The 24,637-nt window shown below is 38.4% G+C and overlaps 2 protein-coding genes and 1 pseudogene across 7 annotated transcripts; all 3 read right to left on the bottom strand.

Annotated features, from left to right (window-relative positions):
* Positions 1–2,136: 2,136 nt before the first annotated feature.
* LOC115816581 (E3 ubiquitin-protein ligase TRIM39-like) lies at positions 2,137–4,999 on the bottom strand. Of its 6 annotated transcripts, XM_030779562.1 has the most exons (7): positions 4,427–4,984; positions 4,218–4,313; positions 3,564–3,797; positions 3,337–3,467; positions 3,043–3,070; positions 2,865–2,904; positions 2,137–2,675 (listed from the first exon to the last, which is right to left on the bottom strand). In XM_030779562.1, exons 1-7 carry the CDS (start codon positions 4,982–4,984, stop codon positions 2,137–2,139), a joined length of 1,626 nt encoding a protein of 541 aa, XP_030635422.1. The 6 variants fall into 6 exon arrangements, with proteins under 6 accessions (XP_030635422.1, XP_030635426.1, XP_030635424.1 ...); XM_030779566.1 differs by lacking the exon at positions 3,043–3,070 and having other exon boundaries at positions 2,865–2,913; positions 3,345–3,467; positions 4,427–4,999; XM_030779564.1 differs by lacking the exon at positions 3,043–3,070 and having other exon boundaries at positions 2,865–2,920; positions 3,325–3,467; positions 4,427–4,999.
* A 6,877-nt stretch (positions 5,000–11,876) lies between these two features.
* On the bottom strand, positions 11,877–14,695 carry LOC115816586 (zinc finger protein RFP-like). Its single transcript, XM_030779568.1, has 6 exons — positions 14,102–14,695; positions 13,780–13,875; positions 13,142–13,375; positions 12,898–13,045; positions 12,601–12,627; positions 11,877–12,424 (listed from the first exon to the last, which is right to left on the bottom strand). The coding sequence occupies exons 1-6, from the start codon at positions 14,687–14,689 to the stop codon at positions 11,877–11,879; spliced, it is 1,641 nt and encodes a 546-aa protein (XP_030635428.1). The 5' UTR covers positions 14,690–14,695.
* Positions 14,696–20,726: 6,031 nt separating this feature from the next.
* On the bottom strand, positions 20,727–23,945 carry LOC115816583 (nuclear factor 7, brain-like; annotated as a pseudogene).
* Positions 23,946–24,637: the final 692 nt, after the last annotated feature.

Here is a 24,637-nt window from a genome sequence, read left to right on the forward strand (position 1 = left end):
GCAAAGTTAAACATTTACAGCCCAGATCAGACTTTTGTCTTCTTTCTCCCCCCCCCCCCCCCCCCCCCCTTCAAAAAGATTTGTGATTAAGGCATAAATAACTTAAAGTAAGTCGCCATTGGGCTCAGATTTAGTTGTTGTTGTGTTCAATATGCACTCATGTGATTGGTCATTTTGTTAGAGGAATGAAACTAACTTATTTAAATGTATGAGTATGGGTTTATTCAGCGTTTTCGGTTGCCTGGCTCTGTGGGCTTGGGTGTCGTTACCTTCATTTCCTCAAGAGGGAGTGTAAGAGTGATGAGTAAATATAGTTGCGAGTCGCTTAACGACGGGGATACATTCTGATGAAAAATGCGTCGTGAGGCGATTTCGTCATTATGCGAACATCAAAGATACTTACACAAACCTGGATGGAATAGCCTACTACACACCTAGGTTATATGGTATAGCCTATTGCTACTAGCTTACAAACCTGTACAGTGATGCAATAAACACAAGATGTGTGACGCTGCTGCCTGGTTAACACGGCATACGGTTTTACAGTAAACTTTTTTTTTATAAGTAGAAAGAGTACGCTCTAAAATAACGATACAAATTACAGTATAGTAAATACATAAACCACTATCATAGACGTTTATTATTACTGTCAAGTGTTATGTACTGTACATAATTGTATGTGCTATACTTTTATACGACTGGCAGCGCAGTAGATTTATTTACACCGGCATTACCACAACCACACGAGTAACGCGTTGCGCTACGACGTTATGACGACTACGACATCACTAGGCAACAGGAATGTTTCCGCTCCAATATAATGTTACGCGACCACCGTCGTATATGCAGTCCGTCCTTGATCGAAACGTCATTATGCGATGCGTGACTGTAGAGGAGGTTTTAAAAGATCTTTTTTCAGTGTCTTAAAAGTTTAAACGCTGCAGAAGATAGATAGATAGATAGATAGATAGATAGATAGATAGATAGATAGATAGATAGATAGACGTTATGACATAGTTCAAAATCTTTACTGAAGCCATAGAAAGTGTTTCAGAATGGAGACAAAACTTGACTGAAAAACATAACTGTTGCTATATTGTTTCAGTGTTATTCCTCAGCCTTGAGCAAAATTATAAAAAAAACAACATGTGACATGATTTTCTCCTCTCATATCCTGAACAACTGGGTAAACTCATTTGGTGCAGACTTTCCAATAGATTAATGATGATTTTATTAGAGAGAAGAAGAAGAAACCTTTGATTTATCAACTTCAGTGTCAACGAAGTAGATTCATAGCTGACAGATGTGGATATGAACATGACTGGATGAAATGTCTAGTTAATCATAGACACGTACAATAACCCTACCAGTCATTGTACCATGACTCTTAATACAAATTATCTAATATCTAACATTTGATTCAGTCTGTGGTGTAGATAGACGGAACATAGGTCACCATGGTAACACTGTCAGTGGTAAATGCTGGTTTCTGTCTCCTGACTGTTCTCATTACTCTCTGTAAAAGGTCCTATACAGCTGCACTGAGAGGATGTGCTGCCATTCAGGCTCCCTATGTTCACCAGTTGCAGTCAGGCCAGTGTTTTATAAGGCTCTAAAGATGAAACAAGAGGCCTGAGGCCTTAACATAAGGGTATGGTAAAGTAACTGACATATAATGTTTCTATATTCTATTTGACCTTCCCAGATGTCATTGTCATTATAGCTTTCTATAATCTATATGTAAATCCAGCCAACAAATTACTCAGTACATAACTCAATAAAGACGGTAAAACAAATGAATAAAATTAGTTGCGATTTCTAACCAAAATTTATAACCAAACATTATGTGAGTTTACTGAAAGGTGTCTGTTTTTAATGTTATGAATGAGGTTTGTGAGGTAATGGAAAACATCCCAGTACTGAAAGTGGATGTACAATGTATAAATATAATACTCTATGGTTCAGTGGTCACTTTTGTTCACATGTTATGTGGGACTTCTAGGTCTTTTAATTCCACAGGAAGAGGATATGAAAAGGAAAAATATCCAGTTCAAGTGACATTATTCAAATGTTCCTCTGGGTTCTGTGATATCACCAGAAATCTAAAATGTTTAGCTAAACTTAAAATGTTTAAACTCATTCTGAAACAGGAGTGATGATCAGGGGAGCAGAGTTTTTACCTCCGTTATTCGTACAGGGATTGAAGTATGGATAGAGTTTCTCTGTGAAAGACTGACCAGTGAAAGAAAAAATATGAGACTTGGCCTCCACGTCATAAAAGTTGACCAGACCCTCCTCATAATCCACAAACACCCCCACCTTCTGGGGTTTCTGTTTCAGAGAGAGGAGGACAGGACCAGTGAGAGCCGTATACTCATTCCCATTCCTCAGCCACACAGTCCAGAATCCATTCTCCGGGTTCAGTGCACTATTCCCTTTCCTTTCAATGGACTCTCTGGCCACGCCTAAATCCCAATCAGTCTTCTCACCGATCTGCACCTCATAATAAATTCTCCCGGAGGAGAACCCCTCCTTTCCTAGGACACTGAGATAGTTACCAAACCTCGCTGGGTTGTTAGGGAGATTCTGTTGTGTGTCTCCATGTGTCACCTGTTTTCTGTCATTAGACAGGATGAGGTTTGGATTTGCTGTATTAGGATCCAGGGTCACATCCACTGTGAGAGAACAGTAAACATAGAGGTGGATTTTAATGTAAAGACCAAAGATGAGATATCTTTGAGTAGCCCAGCGTGGACATGACAAGGTGATTGGGCTATCCGCATTATTACAGAAATATGAATAAGTAACAGGAACAATAACAAATGACAGAAAACAAAAGAAGATAAGATACACAGACCCAGTACCTGCATATTGCTGAACACTCTCCAGTTCTGAGAAGACAAGAAGCATGTGGTTGTTAAATCCGTTTTGTTTTTTTTTTTTAACTTAGTAAACACCGGTCTGTAATTATCACAGTGAACATACTGTATGTTAATCATCATCTCAGACAACTTAAACAAAAGTCACATGGTCTTAATGTCATTCTGTGTTCTCTTCATTTATAAACTTACTGTATCTTACTTTCATTAACAGCACTAGACATGTAGTCATAATCCCCAGAACATATTAATGGAAATGTGAATGAGAAGACATGGAAAACATAAATAAAATCATTCAAAATCAGTCTTTGTTTTACTTCGGAAAATTTCACAAAAAAAAATTTCACTTCGTGTCCCTGCGCAGATTTTTAAAAAGTATATGTCTTAAAAAAAAATAAAAACATCAATAAAAAAAATCAAAGTGATCATTACACACTCACCGAATTCCATCATCCACCCTACCATCTTCTCGAGTAATTCCTCAATCTGAGACCAAACTCTTCTCAGAGTGTCCACACTCACAGCAGTCTTAATACTGATGTCAGTCCAGTCCTTGGTGTGTGGAGGGCTGCACACAGATGGGTAAATCTACAGTACAGCAGGAGAGAGGAGAAATCCCTCAGCATGGGGAGTCTTGTCCTGTCATGTGCTGCATTGTCATTGAGCAGAGAGAGGGACACTCACCTGTAGGAGGTGGAGGAGGTCTTCAGTGTGTGAGAGCTGTTCCAGCTCAATGTCTCTCCTCTTTAGATCACGTATTTCCTGCTCCAGTTTTTTAATGACTCCCTCAGCCTCCTTCTCTGCTGTTTTCTGTTTCTCCTCCATCAACTCAAGAAACTCAGCCTGGACTCTCTCAATGGATCTCATGAGAGCAGTTAAGATCTCAATGCTTTCTGCTGTCTTTTTCTCTGTGGTTGTCTAATCAATAGAAAACATGCAGTTTTAAAATGTCAAAAAAGGCACACACTACACAATAAGCAGTGATTAAGACATTGTACAACAGTCAGTTGGATGATCCTTGGAGAGCAATAAGTATATGTTACTTTTGAGTGAATGGATTTATCTGTGGTGTTTAATCTGTGCATTAATTAATGCACATACTAGGAAGTGTTGAGACACAACTCATACCATACACAGTCATTAATGATGACAGAGAAGAAAGTAATTCAGTTTCAGTGACAATGTATCAGTGCCACTGATTTATACCCATAACCAAAACTCATTTAATCCATTTGCCTTTGTCTTTTGATGATATTCACAATTACATTTTCATTTTATCTGTGTATTTGCATCTTTTTCTAACAGAAACACTCCAAAACCACAGAAATGAAAACCCACTTTACTGAGTTTGACTTTCTGTTTGATCTCTTGAATCTTTCTGAGTCTGTCCCGGATCAACCGATGCACGTCCATCTGTACGATTCCCAGGTGATTCTGTGGACAGAGGAAAAAAGTCAGATCATACCACAAGATTCAGATAGTTTCTGATTCAAACCACAATTCCAGGTCAGTCGTAATCTGAACTACCCACAACCAGTGACACTCACCTTCCTCCTCTTACTCTCCTCCTCTATGGGAACAGTGTTGTGAGTTCTGTGCTCTCCCTCAGTACAGAACTGACACACACATGTCTGATCATCTCTACAGAACAGCTCCAGGGGTCTCTCATGTTTCTTACAGATATAATCTTCCAGATTCTTCACAGGATCAATCAGTTTGTGTCTCTTCAAGGCTAAGACTCTCTGATGAGGCTCCAGGTGATGTTCACAGTAAGAGGTTAGACACACCAGACAGGACTTAAGAGCCTTCAATTTGTTACCAGTACAGACATCACAGGACACTTCTCCATGTTTGGCAACATTACCCCTCCTTTTAAAATGAGCCACAACATCTCTGAGGGTTGTATTGATCTTAAGTTCGGGTCTTATGGTAAAGTTCTCTTTACACAGTGGGCAGTGGCAGTGTGAACTTGTGTCCCAGTATGTTTTGATACAGGTCATACAGAAGTTGTGTCCACATGGAGTAGAGACTGGATCAGTGAACACATCCAGACAGATAGAACACTGGAACTGCTCGTCAGACAGGAGACTGCTGGAGGAAGCCATATCTGAACACAGAGAAAACACAGAAAAATGTCAAAACATTTGGCACTTGAGATGAGATGTGCATTCCTCACTCACTCACTCCCTCATTATCTAAGCTGCTTACCCTAATTAGGGTCGTGGGGGGTGCTGAAGCCTATTCCAGTGCTCATTGGGCAAAAGTCAGGGAAACACCCTGGTCAGGTCACCAGTCCATCGCAGGGCATATGCATTCCTTTTGAGTTGTAAATGTATTTTTTATTGTCAAAGTAGTAACAAAGCTGAACTACAATGTACTGAGGTACTTAACTTACCATTGCAAATCTGTGAAGGATCTGATGTTAATCAATATGAATGGACAAAGTGACTGCTAATGCTTAGGACAGAAAACCATTTCATCTTGGTATACCTGCTTGTACTGCAGTATTTACTTGGGCAGGTACTGCCAGTGAGATTGGCATGAGCATTTAAGATTCATGTTAAATTGCACATGGTTCTGATTGATCTATCCCAAAGAATAAAACCAATTCTTCAATGTTTTTAGTGCAATTTTACCTATCACAATAATTCTTACTTTTTAAATATTAAATGAAAATTGACTCTTGGCACTCTTGCTCTATTTTCTGTTTTTTCCAACTTTTTAAAATTGTCGGCAGTAGTGCAGTGAATAGTCAATCTAGTTCAACCTTGTCCATTCTAATGGAATAATCACATGACTGTCTCATAACCTTTTATGGAATGTGAACATGGTTTATTGTTTCCTGTTCAGATTTAGATCCAAAGTCCAGCACCTTATGGTTATGAAAATGTATAGTTTATGTTTAAATTGCATGCGTTTTTAACATTTTGTTGGAAAACATCGAACTTCAAGACTAACGTGGAGTTTTGCAATATGTAATCTTACCTGAGACCTTCAACGTCTTTCTTCCTTGTGGAAAATAAACTGATATTGGAAACAGAACTGTTAGTGCAGTTAGACAAGTCAGATCTCTAAACAGCAGTAAAGATGTTTCCTGATCCTTATGTTCACCTTTACACCTTTCTTTATTTACACTGCAGCTCTGTGATGTCACTGACCCACCCACCACTGTACTATGAGCAACAAGAATAACTCCTCTGAATAGACTGTAAAGACAACATTATTTAATATTATCAAATCACATTGAGTCAGAAAGAGCAGGTATATGTCCTGTTTAGATTATGATATGAGTAAAATCAGTTGCTTATGTAAGTAGTCGATATCTCAGATCATCTGTATTTTCCTGATCTAGATGTGGGGTGATTACATGTGCAATTTGGGAAGAAAATCTTAAACCATAAGAGCCACACTCCCAAAGTAAGAAATCAAAGAAAATCAATCTCCATGCTCATCATGGCTTTTGCATATTGAATATACCCACTGTCCCTTTGGTGGAATTTATAGGAAAATGAAAAAGTACAAATATGGCCAGTATAACAGATCATTACAATGATGTTCATTTATTTATTTTCTACACAAAGTCTGGGCTTCCACTGTGTAGAATATGCAGATAACAGAAATTTGATCTGAAAAATCAAGTCATTTGAAGAATCTCATATTTTTAGACTAATAATGACGTCCCAGACAGCACACATCTATCTTTGAGAGATCTACGTGATGTTTACAAATCCATCGGGAAGGTGTTTTTTATTAAGCGATTTGCTCAGTAGCAAAATCTCGACAAGATGTCACCCAACGTTCAGCCGACATCCTGACGTCCTCTTAATGATGAACTTCTGTTGTGACCTGATGTTTGTGAAGATGTATATTTCAGAACCAATGGAAAAAAGAGACAGATTATAGGTACAGACTTTATTTTAAACAACTGGTTTTTAATTAAAGATTCCACACTGTTAGAATTCTGCAACTTTGATTTCTGTTCCTGTGCGTGTTTTTTTTTTTTTTTTTTTTATATTTTATCCTTTAATGGTTCAACAGCAACTGGGTCATCACACAAATTCTCAGAGACTACAAACTTCAGATGGGATGAATCATTTCTTCTTTTTTTTACGAGCACTGGAGAAGCAAACCTCAAAGCTGAAGCTCAGTTCGCACTGAGGTGAAGGAATGCAAAGCTTTTTATATGTGAAGACAGGCGCCTAAGGAACATGTGTGGGGGCCCTAAGATGACCTTTCAGAGAGCACAGGATAATTAATGTTTGCTCCCCGAGCGGTACAGACACCCAGTTCACCAGTCCCTGAGTGGTACAGACTAAAGACTTTTACTCAGGCCTTGTCTTCTACATGATACATGTTCTCTGCTCTAACGCACAGACACATTCTGGTAGAATATAGTGTGGGGCCCGGCTGAACATTCTCTGCCACCACAGAGTGTTCCCAGTGTTTAGATAACGGTAAGACACGATCAGAGCCTAGCTTGTTCAATGAACAGATGCACCCTATGTCAACATATTCACCTTATGACCCAGATATACATTTGTTTTACTTATATGTTCCTTCACATGAGTACTGGTTTATACAATTCATAGGAACAAAGTATTCTCACGCTTTGGTTTTGAAGTGTAAGTTTGGGAGTTTCCGTTATCTATGAACACCGAGGTCAAAAGTCCTGGGCTGTGCAGGGTATATCTGTGTGTGTGTGAGGTACCGCCCTCGCTAGTCTTCCAACATTAAGACTCAGTCTGGGTGCCTTTGACGACCTCCTCTCTGCTTTTGCTGTGTATTCCACCCTGTATCCTCGATAAAGACGAAGAGCTACCTCAAGTCATCATCGTTTATTATTTTTAACATTCAAAACCGTCGATGCCCAACAATAGTAATTGCTCTAACATACAGATACATTCTCACAGCATATAGTAAATAAGCAAGCACAGATCCATATCCTGTTTATTGACGATTGTCATGAGGCACTTTTTTCTTCCAAGAGTTACAGCCATGAAGCAAAGCGATATTTTTCCCACACTCTTTACTCTTAAAGTGACAGTACCCTCTTTCACAGACTTTCAACATATGGAGCCAGTGACACTGTGGTTAACATAAAACCTAAAAGAAAGAAACGCATTTTTGGAACCTTTCTATGTGAACAGAAAACAAATGAATTTGCATTTTACCATCACTGCTCTTCTGTTTGTTTGTTTGTTTGTTTCTGTAGTGAGGATGAACACAAACATTTCCATGGCTCCAGTAGTTATGTGCAGTGATAACAGCTGATGGAAAAACATTCATACTGTAACATAGATCAGTATTTATCTGACACTTTACTCAGTCTGTGGTGGAGATAAGTAGTATAGAGGTCACCATGGTAACAGTGCCAGTGGTCAATACTATCCTCTCTCTCCTGGCTGTTCTCATTACTTTCTGCAGGAAGTTCTATGCAGTCAGAATGAGAGGGTGTGCTGTCATTCAGGCTCTCTGTGTGCAGCAGTTGCAGTCAGGTCAGTGTTTCATCAGGCATTGAAGATGAAACCAGACACCAGTGGCCCTCACAGAAAGGTATGGTAAAGTCATGGACATGTAAAGTATCTATATTCTATCTGAAGTTAACAGATGATCGTGACATTGTCATTATAGTTTTCTCAAATCTAGATACAAATCCATCTACCAAAATTATTCAATAAATCAGCATGAGATGTTACAGAAAAAGACAGGGAATCAAGCTAATAAAACTTCTAGTGTGACATTAATTTTAACCAAACATATCTTAATAAAACATTATAGTAAGGTGTTTGTTTTTTGAACTGTTCATGATAGTTTTGTGAGGTAATGGGGATAAAAGTTAATGAGTGGATATATACAGTGTATTGCTTTTTGGTCACATTTGTTCTCATGTTACACAGTACTTCTGCGTCTTTTAATTCCACTAAAGGAGAACATGAGAGGGAAACTATACGTGGAAAGTGATGTCACTCAAATGACGTTCTTCTGGGTTTTGTGATCCCGCTCTAAAACTACAATTAAAAATGTTGCAGAAACTCATTCATCGTGACTGACAGGAGTGATGATGATGATGATCAGTGGAGCTGAGTTTTCGCCTTCATTATTTGAGGCAGGATTGAAGTACGGATAGAGTTTCCCAGTGAAAGACTGACCAGTGAAAGAGTAAATAAGAGACCTGGCCTCCACATCGTAAAAGGAGACCACACCCTCCTCATAATCCACAAACACTCCCACATTCTGGGGTTTCTGTTTCAGAGAGAGGGGGACAGAGGAACCATCTTGGGCTGTATGCACATTCCCATCCCTCCACACAGTCCAGTGTCCATTCTCAGGGCACATTGTACATGATGTCGTCCTTTCAGTGGACTCTCTGGCCACTCCTAAAACCCACTCAGTTTTCCCACTGACCTGCACCTCATAGTAAAATCTCCCTGTGGGGAACCCCTCCTTTCCCAGGACACTGAGAAAGATAAGAAACCTCTTTGGGTTGTCAGGGACATCCTGTTCTGTGTCTCCACACCTGACTTTTTGCCCATCATCAGACAGTATCTCTTTAAACTCTCTCTCTGCCTTTTTAGCTGTGGAGTCCAGTCCACTGACACTGAGGTCAACCCCCACCATGTTCTAACATCAAAGGCAGATTGTATACCTAATCAAAGACATATACCTGGAATCTTAAAGAGACAGTGGCTATTTGAACACACACACTCACACACAAACTCAGTCTTTGTAACATCCGTTTTCACTGCTTCAGTAAATGTTTCTTTTGTCAGGATGTGTGTGTATGTGGTGAGGATGACAAACAGTATCACAGACACAGTTAACTACTCTAGAATAGAAGATTTATAACAATATGTTGATTAAATGTTGGAAGTAGATACAATAAAAACTTCAGTTCAAACAGTTTAAACACATGCTAATCTCTAAACGACAGGCAGAAGACATAAATTAAATTACTCATGAAATGAAGATGACACATCTGATTATAACAAAGATCAAAAAGGTCATAACTGTACACAATAGAAGATTATTACTACATTCCAATGTTCATGTTATTTTTTCTTTACATTGTTTTCACTTCAGACATGAACCTGTTTAAAATCTCACTGTCATGGAATGGATGTGATTGTGATTTCTCAGTTTTCTCTGAGATTTGCTGATTTCTCATTCCTCTCTCCTCTGTCCTTCATCATGTTAAATAAAAACTTCAGTTTCTCTAGAGTGAGGGCTGGAAAGATGAGCACAAGATGGGAACAAAACCTCTGACCCAAACAGTCACAACCTTGTCATAACACCGCAGTCATGTTAACATAATCATAATATTTTAACTCATACATTTTCACTAGTCTCTGAGTACCATGGCAAAGTTTCTTTTTCCCAGATAAGAATTTATGTCTTTATCATGATGTCATTCATCCAATCAGCAGCCAGCTCCTCCACCAATCAGATTTGTTTCCCACTGAGACCTCCTCCAATGGCAGGACAGTAACTTCTCAACAGAAAAGAAATGCAATATTTTCCTCATATGAGTTTATTTTTGATTTAACACATTAACAATGTATAACAAGCACATTGAGAACATGTAGTATTTAAAACATCTCACTGCAGAATGACCTTTCAGTGTCTACGTGTGTTCATTTTATACTGTAATACACCACATTTTTTTCCCATATGAATACCACAGTACCACAGAAAGACATAACCTCTCACCCCAGACAGACCTCTGACCCAGAAAAATGGTATGCCTACATTGTTATGGGTGTGAGTTTTGACATGATGGGTAATTGACATAACAGGAAAAAATAGAGGAAAAAAAAGCAATAGGAAGAAATTTGATCAAATCCAAAACACAAAAACAATTGTGATGGGTACAATTTGTTGAATCAGAGGCACAATCTCTCAATTTATCTTACACAGAGCTCTTAACTATTACACATCTATTAAATTATATAAACTGATCAAACCGGCACATATGGACACCAGAGTTAAACCATTGTAGCACCCTCTGGTAGCTGACTGTGATCTCCTGAAGGTGTGAATGAAGAGCTTTGTATCATTGACACAACAGCTTTCAGGTCATTAGTCTTTCTCTTTCTCATTTCTCCTCATAACTTAGACAGAGAGGTGACATAGTTCAGGTCATAAAGATGGTAAATATTATACTCTTTCAAGACACAAATTGTTTACTGAAGAGACTAACTGCTTTATCTCTCACCTCTGTAAAAATAAAACATTTATGTTCACATTTTTCCCAAAAGCTCTGTTCATCCATGTCCCACTCTTCTTCTACTGCATCACTCCATTTTATGATTTGAGTCAGGGCCTTCAGTTTCAACAAAGGACCAAAAAGGCACTTTTTCAGACTTAGCAGTTAGTGTAAGTGTTCAGCCCCCTTGTGGAGCAATGGAATATTGCAGGAAAAATCCTTATCGCAAGAAAACTCAGCTTGTTTAGTGTGTCACTGTAACAAAGTGTCATTTGTGACTGTGTATGGCTGATATAAAAGTGATCACGGGCCACAGTTTGACCATAATCTTGGATTAAAGCAAAGAGTTTTCTACCCAGTGCTTCTCCACAGCTGAATGTGAAAAGTACTGGATGACAGGAAGTTTTCATCAGCAAGGAGTTTGCATGTTGTCATTAACACTTGTATTCTGATACAATTGCAGTCGGCCCCATGCTTTGCCAAGCAGTGAGACTGAAATCAGAAGCCATCATGGCTCCAAAGGAAAGCATATTTTCAAATATTGTCCCATGAATTTTAAACCCGAGTTTTTACGCTAAGCATAACTGGAGTCTTTTCTGAATCTGTTCTGCTTTCTCTGAAACACACTGTGTTCCACAGATTTTTACTGGCAATTTCTTCCCAAAGCAGCTTAACTTAAAATTGAAAAAGAAACAACTACACTATATTATTACAACAACCTTCTTCTTTACAATTAATGTGACTGCTCGGACTTTTCTGTTTTGACAGCAACTGACTTAATGTCTTTTGAAATCTCATTCATTTTGACTTACAGGAGTGATAATCAGTGGAGCTGAGTTTTTGCCTCTACCATTGTTACAGGGACTGAAGTATGGATAGATTTTCCCTGTGAAAGACTGACCAGTGAAAGAGTAGATATGAGACCTGGCCTCCACATCATAAAAGGAGACCACACCCTCCTCATAATCCACAAACACCCCCACCTTCTGGGGTTTCTGTTTCAGAGAGAGGAAGACATCAGGACCAGCAAGAGCTTTATACTCATTCCCATTCCTGAACCACACAGTCCAGAATCCTTTCTTAGGGGTCAGTGTAATATGTCCCTTTCTGTTTACGGACTCTCTGGCCACTCCTAAATCCCATTTCGTCTTCCCACTGACCTGCACCTCATAATAAAATCTCCCTGAGGAGAACCCCTCCTTTCCCAGGACACAGACACAACTATCAAACCTCTTAGGGTTGTCAGGGAGATTCTGTTTTGTGTCTCCATGTGTCACTTGTTTCCCATTATCAGACAGATTGAGGTTTTGATGAACTGTATCAGGATCCAGAGTCACATCCACTAAGAGACAGAGATCAGAAAATGAACATTTCATTTAAAGGGATTATTGATCACATGTAGATAAGCAATTGTACACACAGTGAATATATTCAATGAAATCAATATTCATCATATGAATGAATGAGATAACAGAATGTGTGTTGATACAAGAAAACAGCACATTTCACAAACTCTACCTGCGAACTGCTGAATGTTTTTCAGTTCTGCCAAAAAAAAATGCATGATGTTATTCTTTTTATGTAAACTGAATACATCCTTCAGTACTCAAATGTGTATCAGTGTAACAGTAAATGTATTTAATGCACTTAATACATTTAATACAATGTGCAAAATAATTTGAGACACAATGCATCCACAATGTATCATTTCTCTGTGTCATTTATCAGTAATAATATTTTTTCTGCTGTAGTGTAACATTTGAAATTACGGAACATGGCACAACCCTGAGGTCATACTGATCATCACAGACTCACCTATCTCTGTTATCTTCTCCACTGTCTTATTGAATGATTCCTCCAGCTGAGTCAGAGATCTCCTCAGAGTGTCCACACTCACAGCAGTCTTAATACTGATGTCAGTCCAGTCCTTGGTGTGTGGAGGGCTGCACACAGATGGGTAAATCTACAGTACAGCAGGAGAGAGGAGAAATCCCTCAGCATGGGGAGTGTTGTCCTGTCATGTGCTGCATCGTCATTGAGCAGAGAGAGGGACACTCACCTGTAGGAGGTGGAGGAGGTCCTCAGTGTGTGAGAGCTGCTCCAGCTCAGTGTCTCTCCTCTTTAATTCACTGATTTCCTGCTCCAGTTCTTTAATGACTCCTTCAGCCTCCTTCTCTGCTGTTTTCTGTTTCTCCTCAATCACCTCAATCAGCTGAGCCTGGACTCTCTCAGTGGATCTCATAAGAGCAGTGAAGATCTCAACAACATCTGCTTTCTCTTTCTCTGTGTTTTTCTAATCACAGAAAAACATGGAGTTCATTTATTTCAAAACAGTCAGTTGTATAGTCCTTAGTTGTATAATCCCCAGAGACCAATAAGAACATGTTACTCTTCAGTGAAAGGATTTATCTGCAGTTTGTAGTCTGTGCATTAATGTGCATGCTGATACCTGGATGGAAACAGTGTGTACCTTACACTGCCACTAAGGACAACAGAAAATTAACTAATGCAGTTTCAAAAAGTGAGTGTGTATCAATATCACTGATTAACACCAACACCAACCACGAAAAACTGGATCATGTTTAATTCATGCCTCATTTGTCCTTTAATGGTGTTCATATAAGTGAAATGGTCTGTTTTTTCGGTGTTTTTCACATATTATGCCAACAAAAACACCCCAAAACAACTATTACTTACTTTGTTGAGTTTTATTGTCTTGGTGAACTCTTGGAATGTCTTCAGTCTGTCCTGGATCATATGTTGTATTTCTGTCTGTACCTCTCCCAGCTGAGTCTATGAACAGAGAGGAACTTTAATACTCCAACTGCCTCATGGAGCTTTTCTGTTTCACTGAAGTTTATAATTCATTACACAGCTTAAGTCAAGGGACCTTCCATTCCAATTTTCATAAATATATTTCTATTAAAGTTCATCACTGTGCATAGTTATACAAAGAACAGAGACTGTGTCAAACAAACATGTATTATTTCAAAGATCATATCTTTTTCACTTCTCTCACCTTCCTCCTCTCACTCTCCTCTTCTATGGGAACAGTATTGTGAGTTCTGTGCTCTCCCTCAGTACAGAACTGACACACACATGTCTGATCATCTCTACAGAACAGCTCCAGGGGTCTCTCGTGTTTCTTACAGATATAATCCTCCACATTCTCCACAGGATCAATCAGTTTGTGTTTCTTGAGTCTTGCTGCAGTTTTATGAGGCTCCAGATGAGTCTCACAGTAAGTCATCACACAGTTCAGACAGGACTTCAGGGCTTCCTGTTTTCTGTCAGTGCAGGCATCACATGGGACTTCACTGTGTCTGAGAGACTGTAGTTCTGGAAATCTACTTTCCTTCACCTCAACTGACTTTCTGAACTGAGCACTTAAATCAGCAAGCACTCTATTAACAGAGAGATCTGGTCTCTTCTCAAACTTCCTCTTACACAATGGACACTGACAGGGGTCGCTGTTGTCCCAGAATCCTTTGATACAGGTCATACAGAAGTTGTGTCCACATGCAATAGTGACTGGATCAGTGAACACATCCAGACAGATAGAACACTGAAACTGCTCCTCAGACAGGAGACTGCTGGAGGAAGCCATATCTGGATACAAAGCAACATCAAAGAAAACATTGCTAAACTATTAAATATTCATTTCAGACTGAATATCCACCAAAAGTGACACCTAGTGTATGTCAGCAAAAACAAATGTAGCATGTCTTTGTCTCCTGTCCTAAATAGTTAAATGGTAAATAGTTTGACAGGTTTGGCCGGTAAATCTTGACTGAAGGTTTTGGATGAAGGCATTTAAAAACACTGACCCATCATACACCATTTTAACTTTATTTTTCCGAAAAGAACACAGTGTTTCTAAATTTTCATAATCTCCATATTAAAGTTTTCTTCTTTCAATCCTTTTATTTGAAAGTGGAAGACATTTACAGCAGATTTCAAGTAGCAACCATTTCTAACGTCTGTTTAAGTTAGCAATTTTGATCTCTAATCTCTGTAAGAATTTAATTAAATTTAATCTTACCTATTCTCTACTCTTTTCTTCCTTTTGGGAGCAGGTAATTAGAGATCAAACAAATGAACAGAACTCTTACTGCAGATCCTGAATCAAATCACAAAAGGACAGAGAAGTCGTTTCCTTGTAAAAATACTCACTTCACACTTTTACTTTCACTTCAGTGCTGTGAAGTCACTGCTCCACCCACTGGCTATAAACAGCCAAACACTTCAACTGGACAGATTTTAAAACAGGACTTTAAACGGGCACAGAGCTTCAAATAAATTTTTCTGTTCTCCTTTTTTTGTTTTTCTTGCCTCTTTTAATTAGGTAGCTTTGGACAGACTTCGTTTGCGAATTGCGCTGTCATGAACAACATTCTCAGGTGGTGCCATTGCTGTTAAGTTAAAGGAAATTGATCATCATGTATAATTTTTTTAAAAAGTTCCATTATACAATTAAACAATATGATGATTACCAATTACCCTTGCATCCTCTTATTATTCTGATTTGTCCATGTGATGCCAGAGTAAGTAACTCTGATGCTCAAATCAATATGTATTGATTTCCAATCAGGAAAATAAGGATTGAAGTATGGATTGACACTACCAGTCGAAACCTTTAGAACACCTCCATTTTTCCCGTTTTTACTGAAATTTGCACAGTTTGATTTTTCAAGGTACTCTGAAATTAAAGCATAGAAAAAAAACAATTGGAGATAAAAAAAAAAAAGAAATCATGGAATTGCTCTGTTTAACACAACTGAATCTAAATTTTTGACTCCTCAAAGTAGCCACCTTTTGTACATAGAACAGATGAACACACTCGTGGGTAAAAAAAAAAAAGAAATCATGGAATTGCTCTGTTTAACACAACTGAATCTAAATTTCTGACTCCTCAAAGTAGCCACCTTTTGTAGATAGAACAGATGAACACACTCGTGGAATTCTTTCCACAATTAATTAAAGGAATTTTGGGGCTATGATTGTAATTTTTTCCACATCCACCAGGAATTCCAGTAAGACTCTGTCCAAGCTGATAATCAGTAATGTGACTCACTGCTCTGACCCAAACACTCAGATATATGAATTGTGAATATGATATGAATATGATATATAACACGACAGTATTCCCTGCTGCTGACTTTAGATTTTATTTCTCAGTGTATCCGTGGTTTTATTGCTTTCATTATGCATAATGGACCGAACGGTCATGTATCACATATCAATATATGTATATATTTCTTACATGCAAGTATCACATATATGTGCTATAAGCTCAGTGCAATGAAACATATACAGTAGAACATTATGCCATGCCTGTGGATTTGAGTCACTTGCCTGTTCGGGTGGAGTATACTTTACTGTTATGCCCTACGTTTTAAGGAAGCGCAAAGTTTTTGCTGCTTCACTTTGAGGGGAATTACACGGATTTGGAAACACCACGTGGTAATGCAGGCTCTCTGATCGGTTCATTCAGATTTCTCTGTATCATCAGTTTCATTTTCACTTCCTCTTTTTTTGTTGCCCAAACACAACAATTTATGACTAGAATGGAGTCATTACAGTTGCAACTTTCATAAATTTGTCTTAGTCTGGTGATTATGCAAAACAAAGTATGTTGAAAGTGTTTGTGTGTAAAAGTCACACCATAAACGCACAGCAAAAGATCATGAATAAAATGCTATAAACTTACTGTGAGGTTGCGGTGCGCCGTCCAGTTTTTGGTTTACTGATTATCTAACGTGCAGTCTTCATTAGAGAATAAGTTTATAGCATTAGACAATTTACAAGTTCTTTTCAATATCTTTATGCTACTCAAACTTTATGCAACTCCACTCCGTAATGACTCATTTACCGTCCGTGTCTCAAAGACAGAAATGAGAACATTCTCTAATTAAGAAGTGAATGAAAGTATCTCGTCATCCAATCCCATTTTTCCATTCAATCGTATTCTTTTTGTCCAATCTTTTTAACTGTCAAAATGCAGTTTTTACATCCAATCAGATACTTGAAGTTGATTTACATCACCAGTCTCTACTATTTTTACTGCCTCTTGAGTTTCACCCGGGGCTCATCAGTTACTGCACTGATTTATGATCACCACTCAAGTTACGAGGGTCCCCTAGTGGACACAGAAATATCTCTGTTGGCACGAGAAGATCTGGTAGCCGTTTCTGAGTGTGGTGTTGTTGTGTTGTGAGGGATTGGGGCTGCATTCTTGCTGAAACCACCGTGCGAGATGTTATTGCATTGTCAAAAACAAAAAAGCTTATTTGAAAGGTTTAAAAATTGTTTGAAAAATTTCGAAGTATCTGGCAGAGCAGTAGAATAAACATTATAAACCATCTATTTTAGTGGGGCACAGAATATTAAATAAATAAATAACTTAACTCTCAAACACTATATGTTAAGTCACTGAAACAGTATCAAATGTTCTTAACACCTCACATCTCACACATAGACCTAAAACATGCTAACACAGACACCAGAGAGAGGAGAGAAAGAGAGAGGTAGAAATGTGTCAGTGAAGGTTTACCTGATCTGATCCAAACTGTGTAATGAAGAAACACACAAACAGACTTCATTCCTGAATAAGCCACAACCAAAACAGATAAGTTTATGAAAAAAAAACAACTTTAAATGCAGAAGAAAAAGTACAGACTTAAATTTACATTCCCAACACTCTTCTTTAAAGACACAGAGACACAGAACATGGTTTTGTTTTCATCTTTTCATAATGCATTTCAACCTGTAGGACCTGTTAGTCAACAGATTCAGTCACAGATAAAACACACAAATACTCCATAGGATATCCTTTATATTTATACCCAAGACTGTACAATGATCACACACAGCACACATTTACTGAAACATCAGTGAAATACTGTCTTTCCTCATGGACACATCTGTCTTTCTGTTTGTCTGGAATCACAGTGAGCACAAACTTTCAGTGGGCAGGACTAAGACGACAATGATGAAGAAAATTTTAATTTGGTTGCTATAGAAACTTTGAGAGAACCAATCAGTATGAGGAAGGAAAGAAGGTAATCTGTCTTGTCTATCTGACATTCCTGTAGTTTAGTAGAGCATCATCTGCCTCCCAGTGTTGCCAAAGCTGGTTTGATCTCTTCTCTCTTACCTCTTTCCTATGTGTGTGTGCCTCTATCTGCAGTATCTGCACCAGTGAATGGAATGATAACATGACCAGTGAAATAGTCAGAAAATGTATTTAACAGGAAACAAGGAAATGATGAGAGGATTCTGGGAAACGGAGTGTTCTATGTTCAACACAGATGTCATGGTTACAGTCAAACTCATTATATTTTGAGTGTCACAGACAGACTCAAGACTGGATGTAACAGTTGTTCTCAGACACACTGTCAGTATCCTCATGGCTGTTCTTTGGAGTTAGAGACCTTATGTTCATTTCTTTCTGTCATTGACAATGATCCTACTTCTACCTTAACCAACAATGTATGTCTTTGTCTTCTTTAATCATGAATACAGATGCTTCAATTATCTAAATCTATATGGGACAGGAAGCAGACACAGTGTCAGTAATGTGAAAAAAAAACTAGATATAAGTTGAAAGGTTCAGTAACGTGGCAGTAGCAGGTCTTCCTCAGTGTGGAGTGTCTGAAGGTTTTTGCACCTCTTCTGTGATTAGACTACAAGCCCTGAACGAAAAATGCTCTCTCTCCCTCTCTCTCTCTCCCTCTCTCTCTCTCCCTCTCTCTCTCTCTCTGTCTCTCGGTCTCTCCATTTCATACACATGTGTACACATACATAAACACTGCTCACCCTATTAGTGATGACTGCTCTGTCTCTCTGAAGTATTAAAAATTGTGCAGTGAAGATATGTAACTGTCTCTTCAGTCAGTCTTGGTGATCAACACTTCAGCTTCTCAATTAAGTTTCATGAACAAGTATACGAACACCACCTCCTCTTAAAGGGACAGTGGCAATTTAAGCATGCACACACAAACTCCATCCCTGTAGCATCTATTTTCCCTGTTTTGTTTAATGTTTCTTTTGTCAGAATGTGTGAGTATATGGTGAGAATTGTAAACAGTTTCTCAGACACAGTTAAATACTCCAGGCTCTGACCCAGGCTGTCCTTCCTCAGTACAGGTGAGCAGTTTGGCTTCTTCTAAGTCGTATGAAATAGTATTTATCAAATCCCTATAGAATCCATGGAGACTCACGGGAACGCAAAATTTCAGTGTAGCTCTGTGTTTTCTGGGTTTTCTGATTATGCAACTTTCAGTAGTGTCTCAGATTAGAGCAGGGGTGCCCAAACATCAAACTTAATCTGAGAGGTGAGTCCTTTATAGTGAGGGCCAAATCATAATTACAAATAAATAAAACAAAGATTACAATAATAAAGAAAAATGGTTTACCTATGTTATTATAAGATGGGTAATTGACATAATGGGAAAAATTAGAGGGAAAAAAGTAATAGGAAGAAATTTGATCAAATCAAAACCACAAACAATTTGTTGAATTAGAGGCGCAATTTTTTGATTTATCTTACACAGAGCTATTAAGTATTACATTTTACGTCAACTATTATCTATTAAATTGTATAAACTGATAAAACCAGGCACATATGGACACCAGTGTGAAACCATTGTAGCCAGTTCTGATAGCTGACTGTGATCTCCTGAAGGTGTGAATGAAGAGTTTTGTATCATTGACACGACAGCTTTCAGGTCATTAGTCTTTCTCTTTCTCATTTCTCCTCATGACTTAGACAAAGAGATGACATAGTTCAGGTCATAAAGATGGTAAATATTATACTCTTTTAAGACACAAATTGTTTACCGAAGAGACTGACTGCTTTGTCTCTCACCTCTGTAAAAATAAAACATTTGTGTTCCCATTTTTCTCAAAAGCTCTGTTCATCCACGTCCCACTCTTCCTCTATTGCATCACTCCATTTCACGATTTGAGTCAGGGCCTTCAGTTTCAACAAAGGACCAAAAAGGCACTTTTTCAGACTTAGCAGTTAATGTAAGTGTTCAGCCCCCTGGGGGAGCGATGGAATATTGCAGGAAAAATCCTTATCGCAAGAAAGTTCAGCTTGTTTAGACTGTCACAGTAACAAGATGTCATTCCTGACTGTCTATGGCTGAGATAAAACTGATTACAGGCCACAGTTTGACCATAATCTTGGATTAAAGCAAAGAGTTTTCTGGCCAGTGCTTCTCCACAGCTGAATGTGAAAAGCATTGGATGACAGGAAGTTTTAATCAGCAAGGAGTTTGCATGTTGTCATTAACACTTGTATTCTGATGCAATTGCAGTCGGCCCCATTCTTTGCCAAGTGGTGAGACTGAAATCAGAAGCAATCATGGCTCCAACGGAAAGCATATTTTCAAATATTGTCCCATGAATTTGAAACCCCAGTTCTTAAGCTAAGCATGAGTCTTTTCTGAATCTATTCCACTCTCTCTGAAACACACTGTATTCCACAGATTTGTACTGGTAATTTAATTCCAAAGCAGCTTCATTTAAAACTGAAAAAGAAACTACACTTTATTATTACAACAACCTTCTTCTTTACAATTAATGTGACTGCTGTGACTTTTGTTTTGTCATCAACTGAATTAATTTCTTTTGAAATCTCATTCATTTTGGCTTACAGGAGTGATAATCAGTGGAGATGAGTTTTTGCCTCCATAATGAAAACAGGGACTGAAGTATGGATAGAGTGTTTCTGTGAAAGACTGACCAGTGAAAGAGTAGATATGAGACCTGGCCTCCACATCATAAAAGGAGACCATGCCCTCCTCATAATCCACAAACACCCCCACCTTCTGGGGTTTCTGTTTCAGAGAGAGGAGGACAGAGGGACTAGCAAGAGCTTTATACTCATTGCCATTCCTCAGCCACACAGTCCAGTATCCATTCTTAGGGTTCAGTGTAATATTTCCCTTCCTGTTAACAGACTCTCTGGCCATTCCTATATCCCACTCAGTTTTCCCCTTGACTTCCACCTCATAGTAAAATCTCCCTGAGGAGAAGCCCTCCTTTCCCAGGACTCTGACACATCTATCAAATCTCTCTGCGTTGTCAGGGAGATTCTGTTTTGTGTCTCCATGTGTCACTTGTTTCCCATCATCAGACAGGATGAGTTTAGGATTTGCTGTATCAGGATCCAGAGTCACATCAACTGTGGAAAATGCCGAAAACATTCATTTAAATATATTTATTAATACTAATCAACTGAAGATTATAATTGTATCAGGATTAAGATTATATCTGATTGAATTCTACAGTATTTGTTAACACAAATCCAGTTGTTAACTCTTTGTGGTAGTAATGACAATGTGAGGCAGACTAGTAAACTAATGGTTGTAGGTTTGAATCCCAAACATCTTTGTTAGTGTGTGTGTGTGTGAGTTAGACACTGAACCCCATGGTGACACCAGAGGTGTGTGTGTGACATAGAAAGTCATAATCATATGGTGTTTTGGTTAAGTTTGTCAGCTGTAGAACACAGAACTGAACCATTGATCATGTTTACAAATTTGACTTTTATATCCACTGTGGGAAATGTAGACAATACTGATTAAAATATGTTATCACATAATAGATAATGATTATGGAGGTTCATTACTGTATAAATCAGACAGTTTTGACTAAACTACTACATGATGTATGGTTCAAATATTAATATAACATCTCACTATCAGACACGTTTGCACTTAAAGGATCACAATAACAGATCAGTAAAAATATTACTGAATGATACAAACTCAAACTCTACCTGCAAACTGCTGAATGTTCTTCAGTTCTGGGGAGAGGAGAAACATCATTTTATTCGGGGGGGGGGGGGGGGGGGTTGTATTATTGAAAGCATCCATTAGCACACACCTGTCTGTCAGTGTAACGGTGAATGCATTTCATACATTTAATACAAGGTGCAAAATCATTTAAAATGCACAGTGTGTCCAGTGTATCATTTCTCTTTGTCATTTATCAGTAATGATGTTTTTCTACAGCTGCCAACTTTGTTATTTTTTACAAAATCAAATGCCCAACAGAAGCCATAATGATCATTACAGACTCACCTATCTCTGTTATCTTCTCCGCTGTCTTACTGAATGATTCCTCCATCTGAGTTCGAGATCTCCTCAGAGTGTCCACACTCACAGCAGTCTTAATACTGATGTCAGTCCAGTCCTTGGTGTGTGGAGGGCTGCATACAGATGGGTAAATCTACAGTACAGCAGGAGAGAGGAGAAATCCCTCAGCATGGGGAGTCTTGTCCTCTCATGTGCTGCATTGTCATTGAGCAGAGAGAGGGACACTCACCTGTAGGAGGTGGAGGAGGTCCTCAGTGTGTGAGAGCTGCTCCAGCTCAATGTCTCTCCTCTTTAGATCACTGATTTCCTGCTCCAGTTCTTTAATGACTCCTTTAGCCTCCTTCTCTGCTGTTTTCTGTTTCTCCTCCATCACCTCAAGTAACTCAGTCTGTACTCTCTCAATGGATCAGTGAAGAGCAGTGAAGACTTTAACAACATCTCCCTTCTCTTTCTCTGTGTTTTTCTAATCAATGTAAAACGTGGAATTAATATATTATAAAATAGTCAGTTGTATGATTCACAGAGACTAATAAATACATTTTACTCTTCAATGAATGGATTTATCTGTGATTTGTAGTCTGTGCATTAATGTGCAAATTGACACTTGGTGGGAAACAGCATATACTTTACACTGCCACTAAGGAGAACAAAAAAAATGAACTAATTCAGTTTCAAAACGCACCACTGATGAACACCAACACCAACCGTAAAAAAAAATGGATTATGTTTAATTTTGTTATCTGAATTTGTCCTTTAATGGTGTTCATGCATATTGAATGATCTGGTTTTTTCTGTGTTTTCACATCCTTAACCAACAAAAACACTGAAACCAGTTCTTACTTACTTTGTTGAGTTTTATTGTCTTGTTGATGTCTTGGATCTTCTTCAGTCTGTCCTGGATTATATGCTGGACTTCTGTCTGCACTTCTCTCAGTTGAGTCTATGAACACAGAGGAACTTTAACACTCTAACTGACCCATACAGCTCTTCTGTTCACTGAAGTTTATAATTCACTACACGGCTCAAGGGACCTTCCATTTCAAATGTTATAAATATACTTCTATTAAAATTCATCACTGTGCACAGAGTTATACAAAGAACAGAGACGATGTCAAACATTCTTTTATCATTTCAAAGATCATTTCATATCTTTTTTGCATTTCTCACCTTCCTCTCTCCACTCTCCTCTTCTATGGGAACAGTTTTGTGTGTTCTGTGCTCTCCCTCAGTACAGAACTGACACACACATGTCTGATCATCTCTACAGAACAGCTCCAGGGGTCTCTCATGTTTCTTACAGATATAATCCTCCACATTCTCCACAGGATCAATCAGTTTGTGTCTCTTTAGTTTTTCTGCAGTTTTATGAGGCTCCAGATGAGTCTCACAGTAACTCATCACACAGTCCAGACAGGACCTCAGGGCTTTCTGTTTTCTACCAGTGCAGACATCACATGGGACTTCACAGTGTCAGAGAGACTGTAGTTCTGGAGAGCTACTGGCCTTCACCTCAACTGACTTTCTGAACAGAGCACTTAAATCAGCAAGCACTCTATTAACAGAGAGATCTGGTCTCTTCTCAAACTTCCTCTTACACATTGGACACTGACAGGGGTCGCTGTTGTCCCAGAATCCTTTGATACAGGTCATACAGAAGTTGTGTCCACATGGAGTAGAGACTGGATCAGTGAACACATCCAGACAGATAGAACACTGGAACTGCTCTTCAGACAGGAGACTGCTGGATGAAGCCATATCTGAACACAAAGAAAACATTGCTAAATTATCTAAGATCATATTCATTTCAGAGCCAAAAGACACAATACATGACACCTAGTGTACGTACGTACATGAAAGCTAATTTAATATATGAATATATGAATTTCCTGGTCTGACAGGTTGAGCTTGTAAGTTTTACTTGAAATTTCTGAGGAGAAATATTAAGGAACACTGATCCAGCATACAGCATTGTAACCATCTTAATCTCAATGAACACGTATAGTTATGTCTAGCAATTTAAAGATAGCGTTGCATTTAAATTTTCATTTTCTTTCTTTCTTTCTTTCTTTCTTTCTTTCTGCCCTCCCTTCTGATGTTTCAAAGTTGACATTAGACAAAATGTATAGGAGATTCAAAAGTAGTGACCATTTCTGCCATGTTTTTATGGTAGTACCATAAAAATGGTAGTGACCATCTCTACAGGAATTCACTGATGTTTAACCTTACCTGAGTTCTTTTCTTCCTTTTGGAAACAAGTAGACAGAGATAAAACAAATGAACAGAACTTAAGTCAGATCTCAAAAAGACAGAATAATCAATACCTGATCAAAATATTCACCTTCACACTTTTACTTTCACTTCAGTGCTGTGATGTCACTGCTCCACCCACTGACTGCAAACAGCCACTAACTTCCACTGGACAGATTAAAAAACAACACAGACTTTAA

The sequence above is a fragment of the Chanos chanos genome, chromosome 7 (assembly GCF_902362185.1).
Source record: "Chanos chanos chromosome 7, fChaCha1.1, whole genome shotgun sequence".
In the NCBI taxonomy this organism is placed as follows: Eukaryota; Metazoa; Chordata; class Actinopteri; order Gonorynchiformes; family Chanidae; genus Chanos; species Chanos chanos.